The sequence below is a fragment of the Salmo salar genome, chromosome ssa27, assembly GCF_905237065.1.
Source record: "Salmo salar chromosome ssa27, Ssal_v3.1, whole genome shotgun sequence".
Lineage (NCBI taxonomy): Eukaryota > Metazoa > Chordata > Actinopteri > Salmoniformes > Salmonidae > Salmo > Salmo salar.
The window spans coordinates 20814058-20826714 of NC_059468.1; the positions used below are offsets into that span (position 1 = coordinate 20814058).

The window sequence follows — 12657 nt, forward strand, 5'->3', positions numbered from 1 at the left end:
GTGATGTGAGGATAGGACTCCTCCACTTTAAACCAAGCAGCCTTCGTGTTCTCAGCATTGTCTATCACCAGTGCAAATACCTTCTGTGATCCAAGGTCATTGATGACTGCCTTCAGCTCATCTGCAATGTAGAGACCGGTGTGTCTGTTGTCCCTTGTGTCTGTGCTCTTGTAGAATACTGGTTGAGGGGTGGAGATGATGTTAATTATTCCTTGCCCACGAACATTCGACCACCCATCAGAGATGATTGCAATACAGTCTGCTTTCTCTATGATTTGCTTGATCTTCACTTGAACTCTGTTGAACTCTGCATCCAGAACATGAGTAGATAAATCATGTCTGGTTGGAGGGGTGTATGCTGGGTGAAGAACATTCAGAAATCTCTTCCAATACACATTGCCTGTGAGCGTCAGAGGTGAACCAGTTGCATACACAGCTCGAGAAAGACATTCATCAGCATTTCTCTGACTACGTTCCTCCATTGAGTCAAAAAAACTTCTGATTCCAGAAGGACCATGAGCTGTTGCTATCGATAAGGTGTCTGATACTTCTATTCGAGGTGAAAATGATGAAGAGGGACTTTTGTCAGAGGTTGCTTGTTGTGAGCACTGAGGGAACTTTATGCACTTGGCCAGATGATTCTGCATCTTTGTTGCATTCTTCACATATGATTTGGCACAGTATTTGCAAATGTACACAGCTTTTCCTTCAACATTAGCTGCAGTGAAATGTCTCCACGCTTCAGATGGTGCCGTGGCATTTTCCTGTAAAGATTAGAAACAAAGTGTAAAAACACCAACAAAAAAGCAAATACAATTCCATGTACAGATAAATATTTAAGCAGTTAGATTAAACAACTCCTTTGTAAGATAAATGTCTTAAAATGAAACATGTATGGAAACAGGTGAAATAACACTCCTCAGTTAGCAGGCTCAAGCAGGCTAAAACCCACATGGTTGCAAAAACTAACTAGCAGAAATTGTTAACAAGTTAGACATGATTTAAACACACTTTGCTGTAGGCTACTATTTACTAGGTAACAAAAAATGATGCATGTTATATACAATCTATTCACCCCACCCAGTATTGTAATCAAATTTTACCAGAAAGCATGTAGTCCTTGGCTCAGACAGTGTAGTAGTGTGGGCTCAATAGCATCTCATTAGTGTGAAAGATCTTGAGAATCAGCTGTACATGTGATGGAAGAATGCACTGTGCATGCAGAGGGTTGCAATTCCATTGAATTGGGGATAGTTTAACCAAAATATGCCACAAGACCTAGAATTGCCTTATGTGTATCCCACAAAGGTTCACTGTTATAAGCTAACTTTTTTCCAGAAATGTACTGTAACGTTTCTGACCCTTTTTAACCCTAAACTGCCCTTTTTAAGACTACCTTGGTAACAGGGCCACTTGAGTCATCACATGTGCCTGTGAGAATGTCTAGTAGAGGCCAACAATGTCTCTTTTCTAGCATTGGGAACAAACTCAAACATTGAAAAGCAACCTAGCTTTTGAACAAAACAATGTAAATAGCCAAGAAACATGAGGACAATATCTCACTTTAGTAGACTTTCAAGTAAATTAGGGCAAGTTTTATGACTGTGCCCATTGCTTCTAAAAACTGATCTTTCAGCAGTGGTGGAAAAAGTACCCAATTGTCATACTTGAGTAAAAGTAAAGATATATCTTTTTTAATTGAAAATAACTCAAGTTAAAGTCACCCAGTAAAATACTACTTGACTAAAAGTATTTAGTTTTAAATATACTTAAGTATCAAAAGTAAATGTAATTGCTAAAATGTACTTATTTCAAATTCCTTGTGTTAAGCGAACGGCACAATTTTATAACATTTATTTAAGGATGGCCAGGGGCACTCTCCAGCACTCCGACATAATTTACAAACGAAGCATTTGTGTTTAGTGAGTCCACCAGATTAGAGGCAATAGGGATGACCAGGGATGTTCTCTGTTTAGTGAGTCCACCAGATTAGAGCCAGTAGATGACCAGGGATGTTCTCTGTTTAGTGAGTCCACCAGATTAGAGATAGTAGGGACGACCAGGGATGTTCTCTGTTTAGTGAGTCCACCAGATTAGAGGCAGTAGGGACGACCAGGGATGTTCTCTGTTTAGTGAGTCCACCAGATTAGAGGCAGTAGGGACGACCAGGGATGTTCTCTGTTTAGTGAGTCCACCAGATTAGAGGCAGTAGGGACGACCAGGGATGTTCTCTGTTTAGTGAGTCCACCAGATTAGAGGCAGTAGGGATGACCAGGGATGTTCTCTTGATAAGTGCATGAATGTGACCATTATCCTGTCCTGCTAGCTTTTCAAAATGTAACATACTTTTGGGTGTCAGGGAAAATGTATCGAGTAAAATGTACATTATTTTCTTTAGGAATGTATTGAAGTAAAAGTAAAGTACAGATACCCAAAAAACTACTGAAGTAGTTTTACTAAAATACTTTTCAGCACTGTCCTCCAGACAGGCAGTGTTGCTGCGCAAGGTGGGATAGCTATAACGTTAGGATTCAGATTTCTTTGTGTTTTACCAGATAATAAACAAAACGGCAGAAATACTTTGAAAACAACTATAAATGACAGCTTTCACTCGTGCCCATATTTGACATTTTTATTAAATTCTCACACCAGGAGAGTTACCAGTCGCCGACGTGGCTGGTGAATTCTTACCCGCCAGTGCCAAAATCTACCCACGTTTGGCATGTGGCGGGTGTTTTATTTTAGGCCCTGGTTGTACTTTGGCTACCAAACTTCGACATCCCAAAAATAAAAATAGAACCCTGCCAAAGACCTAAATTAACAAAAACGTCTCAACTTTGTCTTAGTATATGCTCGAATTGTTTCGACTTGGAAGCAAAGCGTTCGAAAGGCTAAAGGCTCTCTTGGTCAGAACTGATTGTCGGCAGCCAAGTTGGTGACAGTGGGCTGCAGCAGTCGGACGTTTGCGTCCATCTGTAAAAGTAAATATTTGCCAATGATTTACCACGTTTGCCCAGGATTGACCTTGATCTTGGCTAGACTGGCTACCGCAGCAAACCCTAGTTCAGCTCATTGTGCTTGGCCTCGGTTAACACATACTTTTTAATGCGTTTCGGTTTTTATCTTCTCTGGAAACTATGTCCCCCACATAAACACGTAGGATTTCAGGGTTTTGACTCGCTCTCTGACTTTCTAAAGGAAATTGATGTTTGCCACAAGATATTTAAAGATTGTCACGTGGTAGCCAGACATGGCTGAGGATATCATTCTGCTTTCACTGTATTTAACGTGCAGGTAAAGTGTGTGTGTGTGTGTGTGTGTGTGTGTGTGTGTGTGTGTGTGTGTGTGTGTGTGTGTTGAAAAGGGGTTATTTACCCTTCAAATAGGGAATACATAAAAAATGGCTATAAAAATATTGTTTATGTATTCCCTATTTGAAGGGTAAATAACCCCTTTTCAACACACACACACACACACACACTTTACCTGCACGTTAAATACAGTGAAAGCAGAATGATAACCTCCTAAAAGAACAGAACCACTTCTCATTTCATCAGTTGGTGTATTATTTCCTGCCCCGTGTCACTGCAGTAGAAGGCAGCACCGTCAAATGAACTGTCTTCCCTCTCAATACAAACTTTCCTGCTTCCCCCTTCTATCCCCAGCTAGCCCCTCATCTCCTTGCATGCAGAGCAGTGTAAAGCTCCTCTGAATAAGCCCCCATGGTTTACACAGCTGCTGAAAATTTCCTTTAAAGGAAGTGTGCTGCTGGCTGGGCTGGTCACTGACCGAGGAGGGCCACTGGCAGGGACGGGCCAGGCAGGGCTGCACCGAGAGGGGGCCATGGTCATGCTCTGGTCTGGTGGAAATTATGAATGCCAAATTAGCTTCCGTTTCTAGCTTTATGACCCTGAGACTGACCGTTCACCTATTACTGTTAACGGAAGTCTGGGCTCCATATATTCCCAGTAGCATCCATACCAGTGCTGATGATACCATCCCAGTGTAGGGAGATCCCTTCCCAGGCCCCAGCTATAGCCCAGTATAGGGATATCCCCATTATCATTTCCATGACATAAGGATTTAAGAGGCCTCTCTCTCTGCTAACATTCTGCAACTCCAGCTCTGAATAACCTACATCAGCTCTTATATCCCTCCCTCACCCTTTTTCCCATCCTTTCTTCATCTCTCCCTCCTGCAAAGAAGCAAACCCGGCTCTGTAGTCTGACTAGCCAACTTGTTCGCTGGTATCCCGCCATCCTTCTTTCTCCTCCCTCGCATTCCCTTCCTGCCCTCTATTCCTCACTCCATACTCCCACAAAGACAGATGTGTAATGTTGTGACCAGAGCTAAGCTTCCCCTCTGCTCATCATTGCTGCTGCTTCTGACTCTGTATCTGGACCAGCTTTACAGACATTGAGTGCTGAATCCCAACTCACTGTATCCGCTTGAGCCTGCATTGTGTCAGTTTATAGTTTCCCTAATGCAAGCTGCCATTTTTTTAAGACTGGCGTATTTCAGTTTGCTGTTTTCACAAGACCACAACCCGCCCCTTCACCACCCAGCTCTCAGCGAGAGGAGTAGGTCCTAAATCCTGACTTACATCCTGAAGAAATATCCACATGGATGATCATATCCACATCATTTCTCATAACAGCCCGACCGCAAAAAAAATTCCATTGTGAGGTCAGTGTGGCTCTAGCCCTGGCTGGAAACATTTACCCTGTGTCGAGAACCTCTTTCTAAAATGTTTGAGGGAGAAAGAGGGCTCTCCTTTTGTGTGGTGCACACAAAGCGTTTAGTAGCTGGTTAATTGGCAGTAGTGAGTGGTCGATCGATGCTGGGCCAAACAGCACGGTCGATGCGCACACACAGCAGTGAGCTGCGGTCCTCTGTGCCAGCCCAGCATGTGTCTCCAGCCCCGCCCCGTTCCATCACACTGTTCCCTTTGTTCAGCCGCTCTGATTGGCCCCCCGTCCCCACGCCAACCGTTGCTATGTATACAGTTGATGGTGTTGAGTTACCTAGAGGCACCTGGGATTGTTCTCTGAAAATCGGAATCTTTCCACGAGAGATTATTGAGCTGTTATTTTATCCAAGACAAATTTCCTAAATTAGTTTGTGGTGAGACGGTCACTGTAAAGGTATGATGACTATGCCAGCCTTTTAGGCTTTCCTTATCATAGTCCCCGATTTAGATTCCTGAAATGCAGACAGGAAAATATTCAGCCCCACCTGTCCTCGCCTGTCTCTCTCCTTCTCATGTTAAAGCTTGTCACTTCACTTGAGGCAGATCAAATGAATTGATTTCCTGTTTGAAAAAGTTTGAAGCATTTTAAAGAATTGTAAACATTGTGCAGGACGTAGGACTACATCTGGAGATGTCTAGTGTGAAAACAAAGATTAGAAAGACAAGTACAGTGTGAAATACACCTTTTAAAATGAATCTCTCCCTTGCTCTCCCCCCATCTCTTTCTCTAGGTGAATCTGGTTTGGGGAAGTCAACACTGATCAACTCCCTCTTCCTGACAGACTTGTATTCTCCTGAATACCCTGGTCCCTCCCACAGAATCAAGAAGACAGTACAGGTAAAGACTACGATATCCTATTTAATTGGTTTATTTGAATTGGAACAGATAGAAACACAATGACGATCATCTGATGTGCTTGTTGCACCATAGCTTGAGCTCATTTTCATCACCCTACTTGTTTCTCTCTTGGAATACACTATCATGCTTCTGTCCCTTTTGTAAGCTTAAACAAATGAGTAGGCTCACCCGTTCCCCTCCCTTTTAACAGGAAATCACTTTTTTATTTTCCCAAAGGAGTTAAATATTTCAGTTCACTCGCCACATTAAACAAGCTGTTTCCCCATTCTGTTGCTTTAGGTGCAGGGTGATAGCTAGGTAATGTGTCTCCATCCTGTCTGACTACCCATAAGTCCCTCTGTTGGCCACAGAACTGCCCTCCTAGTCTGGTATATTATCTGATGTTGAGGCACTCTGCCAAGTCAGCCTTTATTATAATGCTGGAGCCTAAAGGAATTCATACCAGTAGGTTCGGCCATAATCTGTCTGACGCAGAGCTGGGTCATGTTCAGCCATGACATAGATAACAGTCCGAAACTGTAACGGCCGTCGTCAGAATTAGACCAAGGTGCAGCGGAGGATGTGTTCATCATTAGAGTTTTAATGAAAAAAGAGAACACTACAAAAATAAACAAAAGACGACAGCAAAACAGTCCTGTCAGGATTAACTCTACACAACAGAAACAATTACCTACAAAACACAAAGGAAAAACATGCTCCTTATGTGTGACTCCCAATCAGCAACAACGAGCTTCAGCTGTGCCTGATTGGGAGCCACACACGGCCCAAAACAAAGAAATACAAAAACATAGAGAAAGGAACATAGAACGCCCACCCAATGTAACACCCTGGCCTAAACAACAAAAACCCCTCTCTATGGCCAGGGCGTTACAGAAACAAGGATTTACTATCTGAATGCTCCTTTTCTTTGTCTGTTGTAAAACATTTTGCTACTGTGTGCCCTAATGAACACGACCCTGTAATAGATGTTTCTCTGGGCTCTACTTGAATAATTGAACCCTGACATTGGGCTGGTTAACTGCTGGTGCCCCAGCCAGCTCCCACGCAGCCCTTTTGTGTTGTTCTGGGTCATTGATGTCACAGCCCTGGCCCTCCCTCTATTACATACCTGCTCTCTGACATGCTGCTGGTGAGGCTTCAGGCCACTCTTAAGAGTAGATGCACTGACAGGATAACCTGTTACCACCGCTGCCCTGTCGTCTGTCTATGAATGGCAAGACACCTGCAACCAGTTTATCTACTTAGGCTAGGAGGAATGTCTAGCACTGCTGAAACCATACAGAATATCAGGTGTGGGCGACTGACTCATCGACTGGGAAAAGGAACTGTGTGCAAAACAAACAGCAACGGGGAGTTTTTGGCTGGAATAGAGAAGTAGTACATGACTGGAGTCATGCTCCTCTCCTCTCTGTGGGTGTACTGACTACTGAGCCAGAAGGTAATGTTCCGGTCAGGGGAAATGCACTAACTGGCCCTGCTGCCTGATGGCCGCTGCTGTTAAACTGGAGCCAGAGGCGTGTGTGTGTGTACACACACACACACACACACACACATACACAGAGAGCTGTAAAGGTGCAGAGCCAGAGGTTGACCTATTTGTTTTGTAGTCTGAAAGGAGGAAATTAGTTCACGCTGATGACTGGGGCTCATCCATCAATCTGGGAAATCGGTTGACAACCAAGGGGTTAACAACCAGAACACCACACTACCTGTGATTTATGACACACTCAGTGTGATTCTCATAAAGAGAAGCAGTGGAGTGGTTGAGAGTTATTATAACAGAACATCTGCTATTAGGGAGTTTCCTATACTTGTGCTGTATGGCCCAAACCAGTGTGTTTCTACTGGTGGTAGTGGTATTGACGGTGGGTATGATTAGATATTCCCTCTACTACTTTGTCTAACCTCTATATTCCCTTTACAGGATTAATGTTCTGTAGTATCTGGTTTGAGCTGCTATAGCAGAGGGTTGATCTAGTTGTAGCTATGGGGGTGTGCTGTAACACCAACCAGAGCCATGCTGTGTGACTGAGCCATCTGCTCTGCTCTCACTGCTCTGGATCTCCAACCAGGAGAGAGACACTACCACCTCCTCTCACCGCTCTGGATCTCCAACCAGGAGAGAGACACTACCACCTCCTCTCCCTACCACCTCCTCTCACCGCTCTGGATCTCCAACCAGGAGAGAGACACTACCACCTCCTCTCCCTACCACCTCCTCTCACCGCTCTAGATCTCCAACCAGGAGAGAGACACTACCACCTCCTCTCACCGCTATGGATCTCCAACCAGGAGAGAGACACTACCACCTCCTTTCCCTACCACCTGCTCTCCCTACCACCTGCTCTCACTACCACCTGCTCTCACTACCACCTCCTCTCCCTACCACCTGCTCTCCCTACCACCTCCTCTCCCTACCACCTCCTCTCCCTACCACCTCCTCTCCCTACCACCTGCTCTCCCTACCACCTCCTCTCCCTACCACCTCCTCTCCCTACCACCTCCTCTCCCTACCACCTCCTCTCCCTACCACCTCCTCTCACTACCACCTGCTCTCACTACCACCTCTCATCCAGGGCTCTCTTGAAAAAGAGATTTCAATCTGAGTGTGACTTCGCTGGTAAAAAAAAGGATAAATCAAATCTCTTCTCCTTTTAGCTAATCCTTGGTTCCCTCAGTGTTTCCCTCTGTGAATCCCTCAGTCTTTAAGAGCCCTTAGTCAGGCTTAGTGTTGACCAGGCCTTAAAGTCTTGACTCACAGAACCGTGGCATTTCACCAGGCTCTCCACCTCGGCTCTCCCACGCCTGCTTGGCCGTCTCCACTGCCAAATCACTGACACTGATTTCCAAGAGGAAGTTGTGCTGTACATGTAGGCTGAGGTATCACATTGGTTTGTTTTTCGAAAAGAGAGGGACTAAAGCAGGGGTGGGGAGACTACCCCCTGGGGGCCAGATTCAGCCCGCGAGCCCATTCAATCCAGCCCACTGGAGGTTTAAAAAATATATACTGCTCAAAAAAATAAAGGGAACACTTAAACAACACAATGTAACTCCAAGTCAATCACACTTCTGTGAAATCAAACTGTCCACTTAGGAAGCAACACTGATTGACAATAAATTTCACATGCTGTTGTGCAAATGGAATAGACAACAGGTGGAAATTATAGGCAATTAGCAAGACACCCCCAATAAAGGAGTGGTTCTGCAGGTGGTAACCACAGACCAATTCTCAGTTCCTATGCTTCCTGGCTGATGTTTTGGTCACTTTTGAATGCTGACGGTGCTTTTACTCTAGTGGTAGCATGAGACGGAGTCTACAACCCACACAAGTGGCTCAGGTAGTGCAGCTCATCCAGGATGGCACATCAATGCAAGCTGTGGCAAGAAGGTTTGCTGTGTCTGTCAGCGTAGTGTCCAGAGCATGGAGGCGCTACCAGGAGACCGGCCAGTACATCAGGAGACGTGGAGGAGGCCGTAGGAGGGCAACAACCCAGCAGCAGGACCGCTACCTCAACCTTTGTGCAAGGAGGAGCACTGCCAGAGCCCTGCAAAATGACCTCCAGCAGGCCACAAATGTGCATGTGTCTGCTCAAACGGTCAGAAACAGACTCCATGAGGGTGGTATGAGGGCCCGACGTCCACAGGTTGGGGTTGTGCTTACAGCCCAACACCGTGCAGGACGTTTGGCATTTGCCAGAGAACACCAAGATTGGTAAATTCGCCACTGGCGCCCTGTGCTCTTCACAGATGAAAGCAGGTTCACACTGAGCACGTGACAGACGTGACAGAGTCTGGAGACGCCGTGGAGAACGTTCTGTTGCCTGCAACCTCCTCCAGCATGACCGGTTTGGCGGTGGGTCAGTCATGGTGTGGGGTAGCATTTCTTTGGGGGGCCGCACAGCCCTCCATGTGCTCGCCAGAGGTAGCCTGACTGCCATTGGGTACCGAGATGAGATCCTCAGACCCCTTGTGAGACCATATGCTGGTGCGGTTGGCCCTAGATTCCTCCTAATGCAAGACAATGCTAGACCTCATGTGGCTGGAGTGTGTCAGCAGTTCCTGCAAGAGGAAGGCATTGATGCTATGGACTGGCCCGCCCGTTCCCCAGACCTGAATCCAATTGAGCACATCTGGGACATCATGTCTCGCTCCATCCACCAACACCACGTTGCACCACAGACTGTCCAGGAGTTGGCGGATGCTTTAGTCCAGGTCTGGGAGGAGATCCCTCAGGAGACCATCCGCCACCTCATCAGGAGCATGCCCAGGCGTTGTAGGGAGGTCATACAGGCATGTGGAGGCCACACACACTACTGAGCCTCATTTTGACCTGTTTTAAGGACATTACATCAAAGTTGGATCAGCCTGTAGTGTGGTTTTCCACTTTAATTTTGAGTGTGACTCCAAATCCAGACCTCCATGGGTTGATAAATTGGATTTCCATTGATTATTTTTGTGTGATTTTGTTGTCAGCACATTCAACTATGTAAAGAAAAAAGTATTTCATAACATTATTTCTTTCATTCAGATCTAGGATGTGTTGTTTAAGTGTTCCCTTTATTTTTTTGAGCATTGTATATATATTTTTTTTAGCTAAGGAATCGTGTGTTGGGCTTCTGAGTGCATTTAGAATGGGTGAGTAATGGTGAGCATATGAGTCTGTCTGTCTGTGAGTGATTTGAGAGGCATGTGAGCATAGATGAGTTTTTTGTGTGTGTGTGTATACTGTACATGGGCCAGGTGTGTGAGAACTCTGTCACACAGAGGATTAGGTTGTGACGGACTGGCTCCCTGGCTGGGGACGGCAGCAGTATAGCAGAGAGAGACTGAGCCTGCCAACACCTCATTCATGTCTTGGAACATCTCTGCACCGCAGTATTTATGCCCTAGTTCAGCTCCATCAGTGATCATGTAAGCACTGGAGAGACTACAGTGGGCTGGGTAACTGCCCTCTAACGGCCCTGTTAGATGGGGGGGGCCTCCTCAACCACGTTGAGAAATACTTTTCTTCTCACGTCTAGTTTTATCACTGACACTGTCACATTTCTGGATATGGAATATTCAAACATCTGTGAAACAAGTGTCTCTAAAACATCAGTTTTGCGACACGGCTACACCACTGCAGACATCTATTTGTAAAGGCCTGTTTTGCTGAGTGAGCTGCCTGTTATCTGTTTGCTGACCTCATTTAATGTGTCAAGTATGGCCTCCAGGCCAATTCCTGGTGTTGAAAGCCCAAAACAGCCTGCAGTGCGTGTTCGTTTGTGTGTGTGCCAAAGGATTGGCCATGCACACACAGCACAGAGGGGTGCTCCAAACAGACTGTTTCCTGTGATGATTGAACGGGTGATAAAACCATGGGTCTCTTATCAGAGCTGGACTACATGCCTCTGAGACACACACACAGAGTTCCTCATATTATGACGCCACACCTATCCGATGACAGATCACTATTAGTCACACATTCTACCTGGCTTGAACGTTTCTCAATAGGAGAATGATTTGTCATTGATGACAGTTTGTAATGTTGTGTACAGGCCAGAGTGGCGTAGCCAGGGGGCCAGTCTCTATCATGCCAACAATTCCATAAGGCGTTGGCAAGCGAGCAGAAACACCCAGGCTAAGGTAGGTGAGGATCATGTGTTAATAGTGTCATAATGATGTCATCAGGCTGGTCCTGGCGTGCCTGTGGAGGCTGTGAGAGGTAAGGCGTGCCAGGATAATGTACTCCGACCAGCCTATTGCTTCATAGCTGTGGAATCCTCAGTGTACTGGTGAGTCAGTTTTAGTATTTGTAGTATTTTACTAGGATCCCCATTAGCTGCTGCTAATGCAGCCTTTGCTCTTCCTGGGGTCCACACAAAACATGACATGTAATACAGAACATTATGGACCGTAACTCAAGGACCGAGCTACATTGATTTAAAATATGAATTGACACTTTCATACACGTAAGACTTAACAGTCCATTCTTAATAACATTACACACAGGCCAGCACGTACACACAGGCCAGCACGTACACACTCTTCAGTTAATGCTAACATGTTAGAAACACCACCCAGTGGGTCTCTTGTGGTATAATGGTAACCTTGGTGGAGTTGTTCGTTTAAAAAAGCAACATAGTCACACAGGATTGGCGGCGTTCACCCAGTGAATGGAGTCCCATACATATGTTGCCTCAGCAACCGTGACAGCCGTGACTTTTCGTTATATTTGATTCTCCTCCAGATACAGTGGGTTGCAGTGAAGTTAACTTAGTGGCGCTGAACAGAGTCAGAGCCATTCATGAAATGAAAAGGGTCCCGTACATAAAATACTGGACTTTCGTTATAGTCACCACCAACTGTGAAGTGACTTGGTGGAGCTGCATCAGAAATGAAGACACACACCGGGGCGGAGCCATTCATAAAGGGACCGGGAACATCGGTTTCTTCCAGCTAAAGCCTCTAGCTAGCGTCATCTGGTAAAAAAGACAGAGACATAAATCTAATATCTCTCTGTTCTTTTCTCTCCACTGTTTCTCTTAGAGCCTGTTTGTGTTCAGTGCCATGGGAACATCTTATCTTTAACCCAAACACCAGATGTTCTCAGAATGGAGCGGAGTAGATTTATTTATTTGATTATTATTTGGTCAGTAAGGAGAGGTTTTGTTAAAGCTAATTTTGCTGTTTGCTTGAGTGATTTGGAGATGGCAGGAAGTTCCACGCAATCATGGCTCTATTTAATACTATGCCTTGCATTGACGCGTTTTTGATTTTGGGACTGTGAAGAGACTTGATGGACGTCTCTTAGGGTACGACTGTCTGTCAGAACTGTATGTTAGCTGATTGAATAGACAGTTTTGGAATTTTTAACACATTAATATTTCTTACAAAAACAAGTGAAGCAGCCAACCTCTTCTCTATTCCTGGGTTGACTTCCCAGGGTTCTTTGTCTTTGTTTGTGCAGCACTAGCCGTAAAGTCCCAAGTCCTTACTAAGGGTTCTGGATCTGAAGGTTGAGGGAGGAAGAGGGGAAGGAGAGAGAGATCCTCCATCTGATCTCTGA

At 45.3% G+C, this 12657-nt stretch overlaps 1 protein-coding gene across 4 annotated transcripts in view; it reads left to right on the plus strand.

Annotated features, from left to right (window-relative positions):
• The window catches only part of sept7 (Septin-7), a 58198-nt gene that overhangs the window by 17481 nt on the left and 28060 nt on the right, over window positions 1-12657 (plus strand). For all 4 annotated transcript variants that reach the window (XM_045709173.1, XM_045709174.1, XM_014177843.2 and 1 more), the window contains 1 exon segment: window positions 5482-5588. In XM_045709173.1, coding sequence (XP_045565129.1) covers window positions 5482-5588 — 107 coding nt within the window.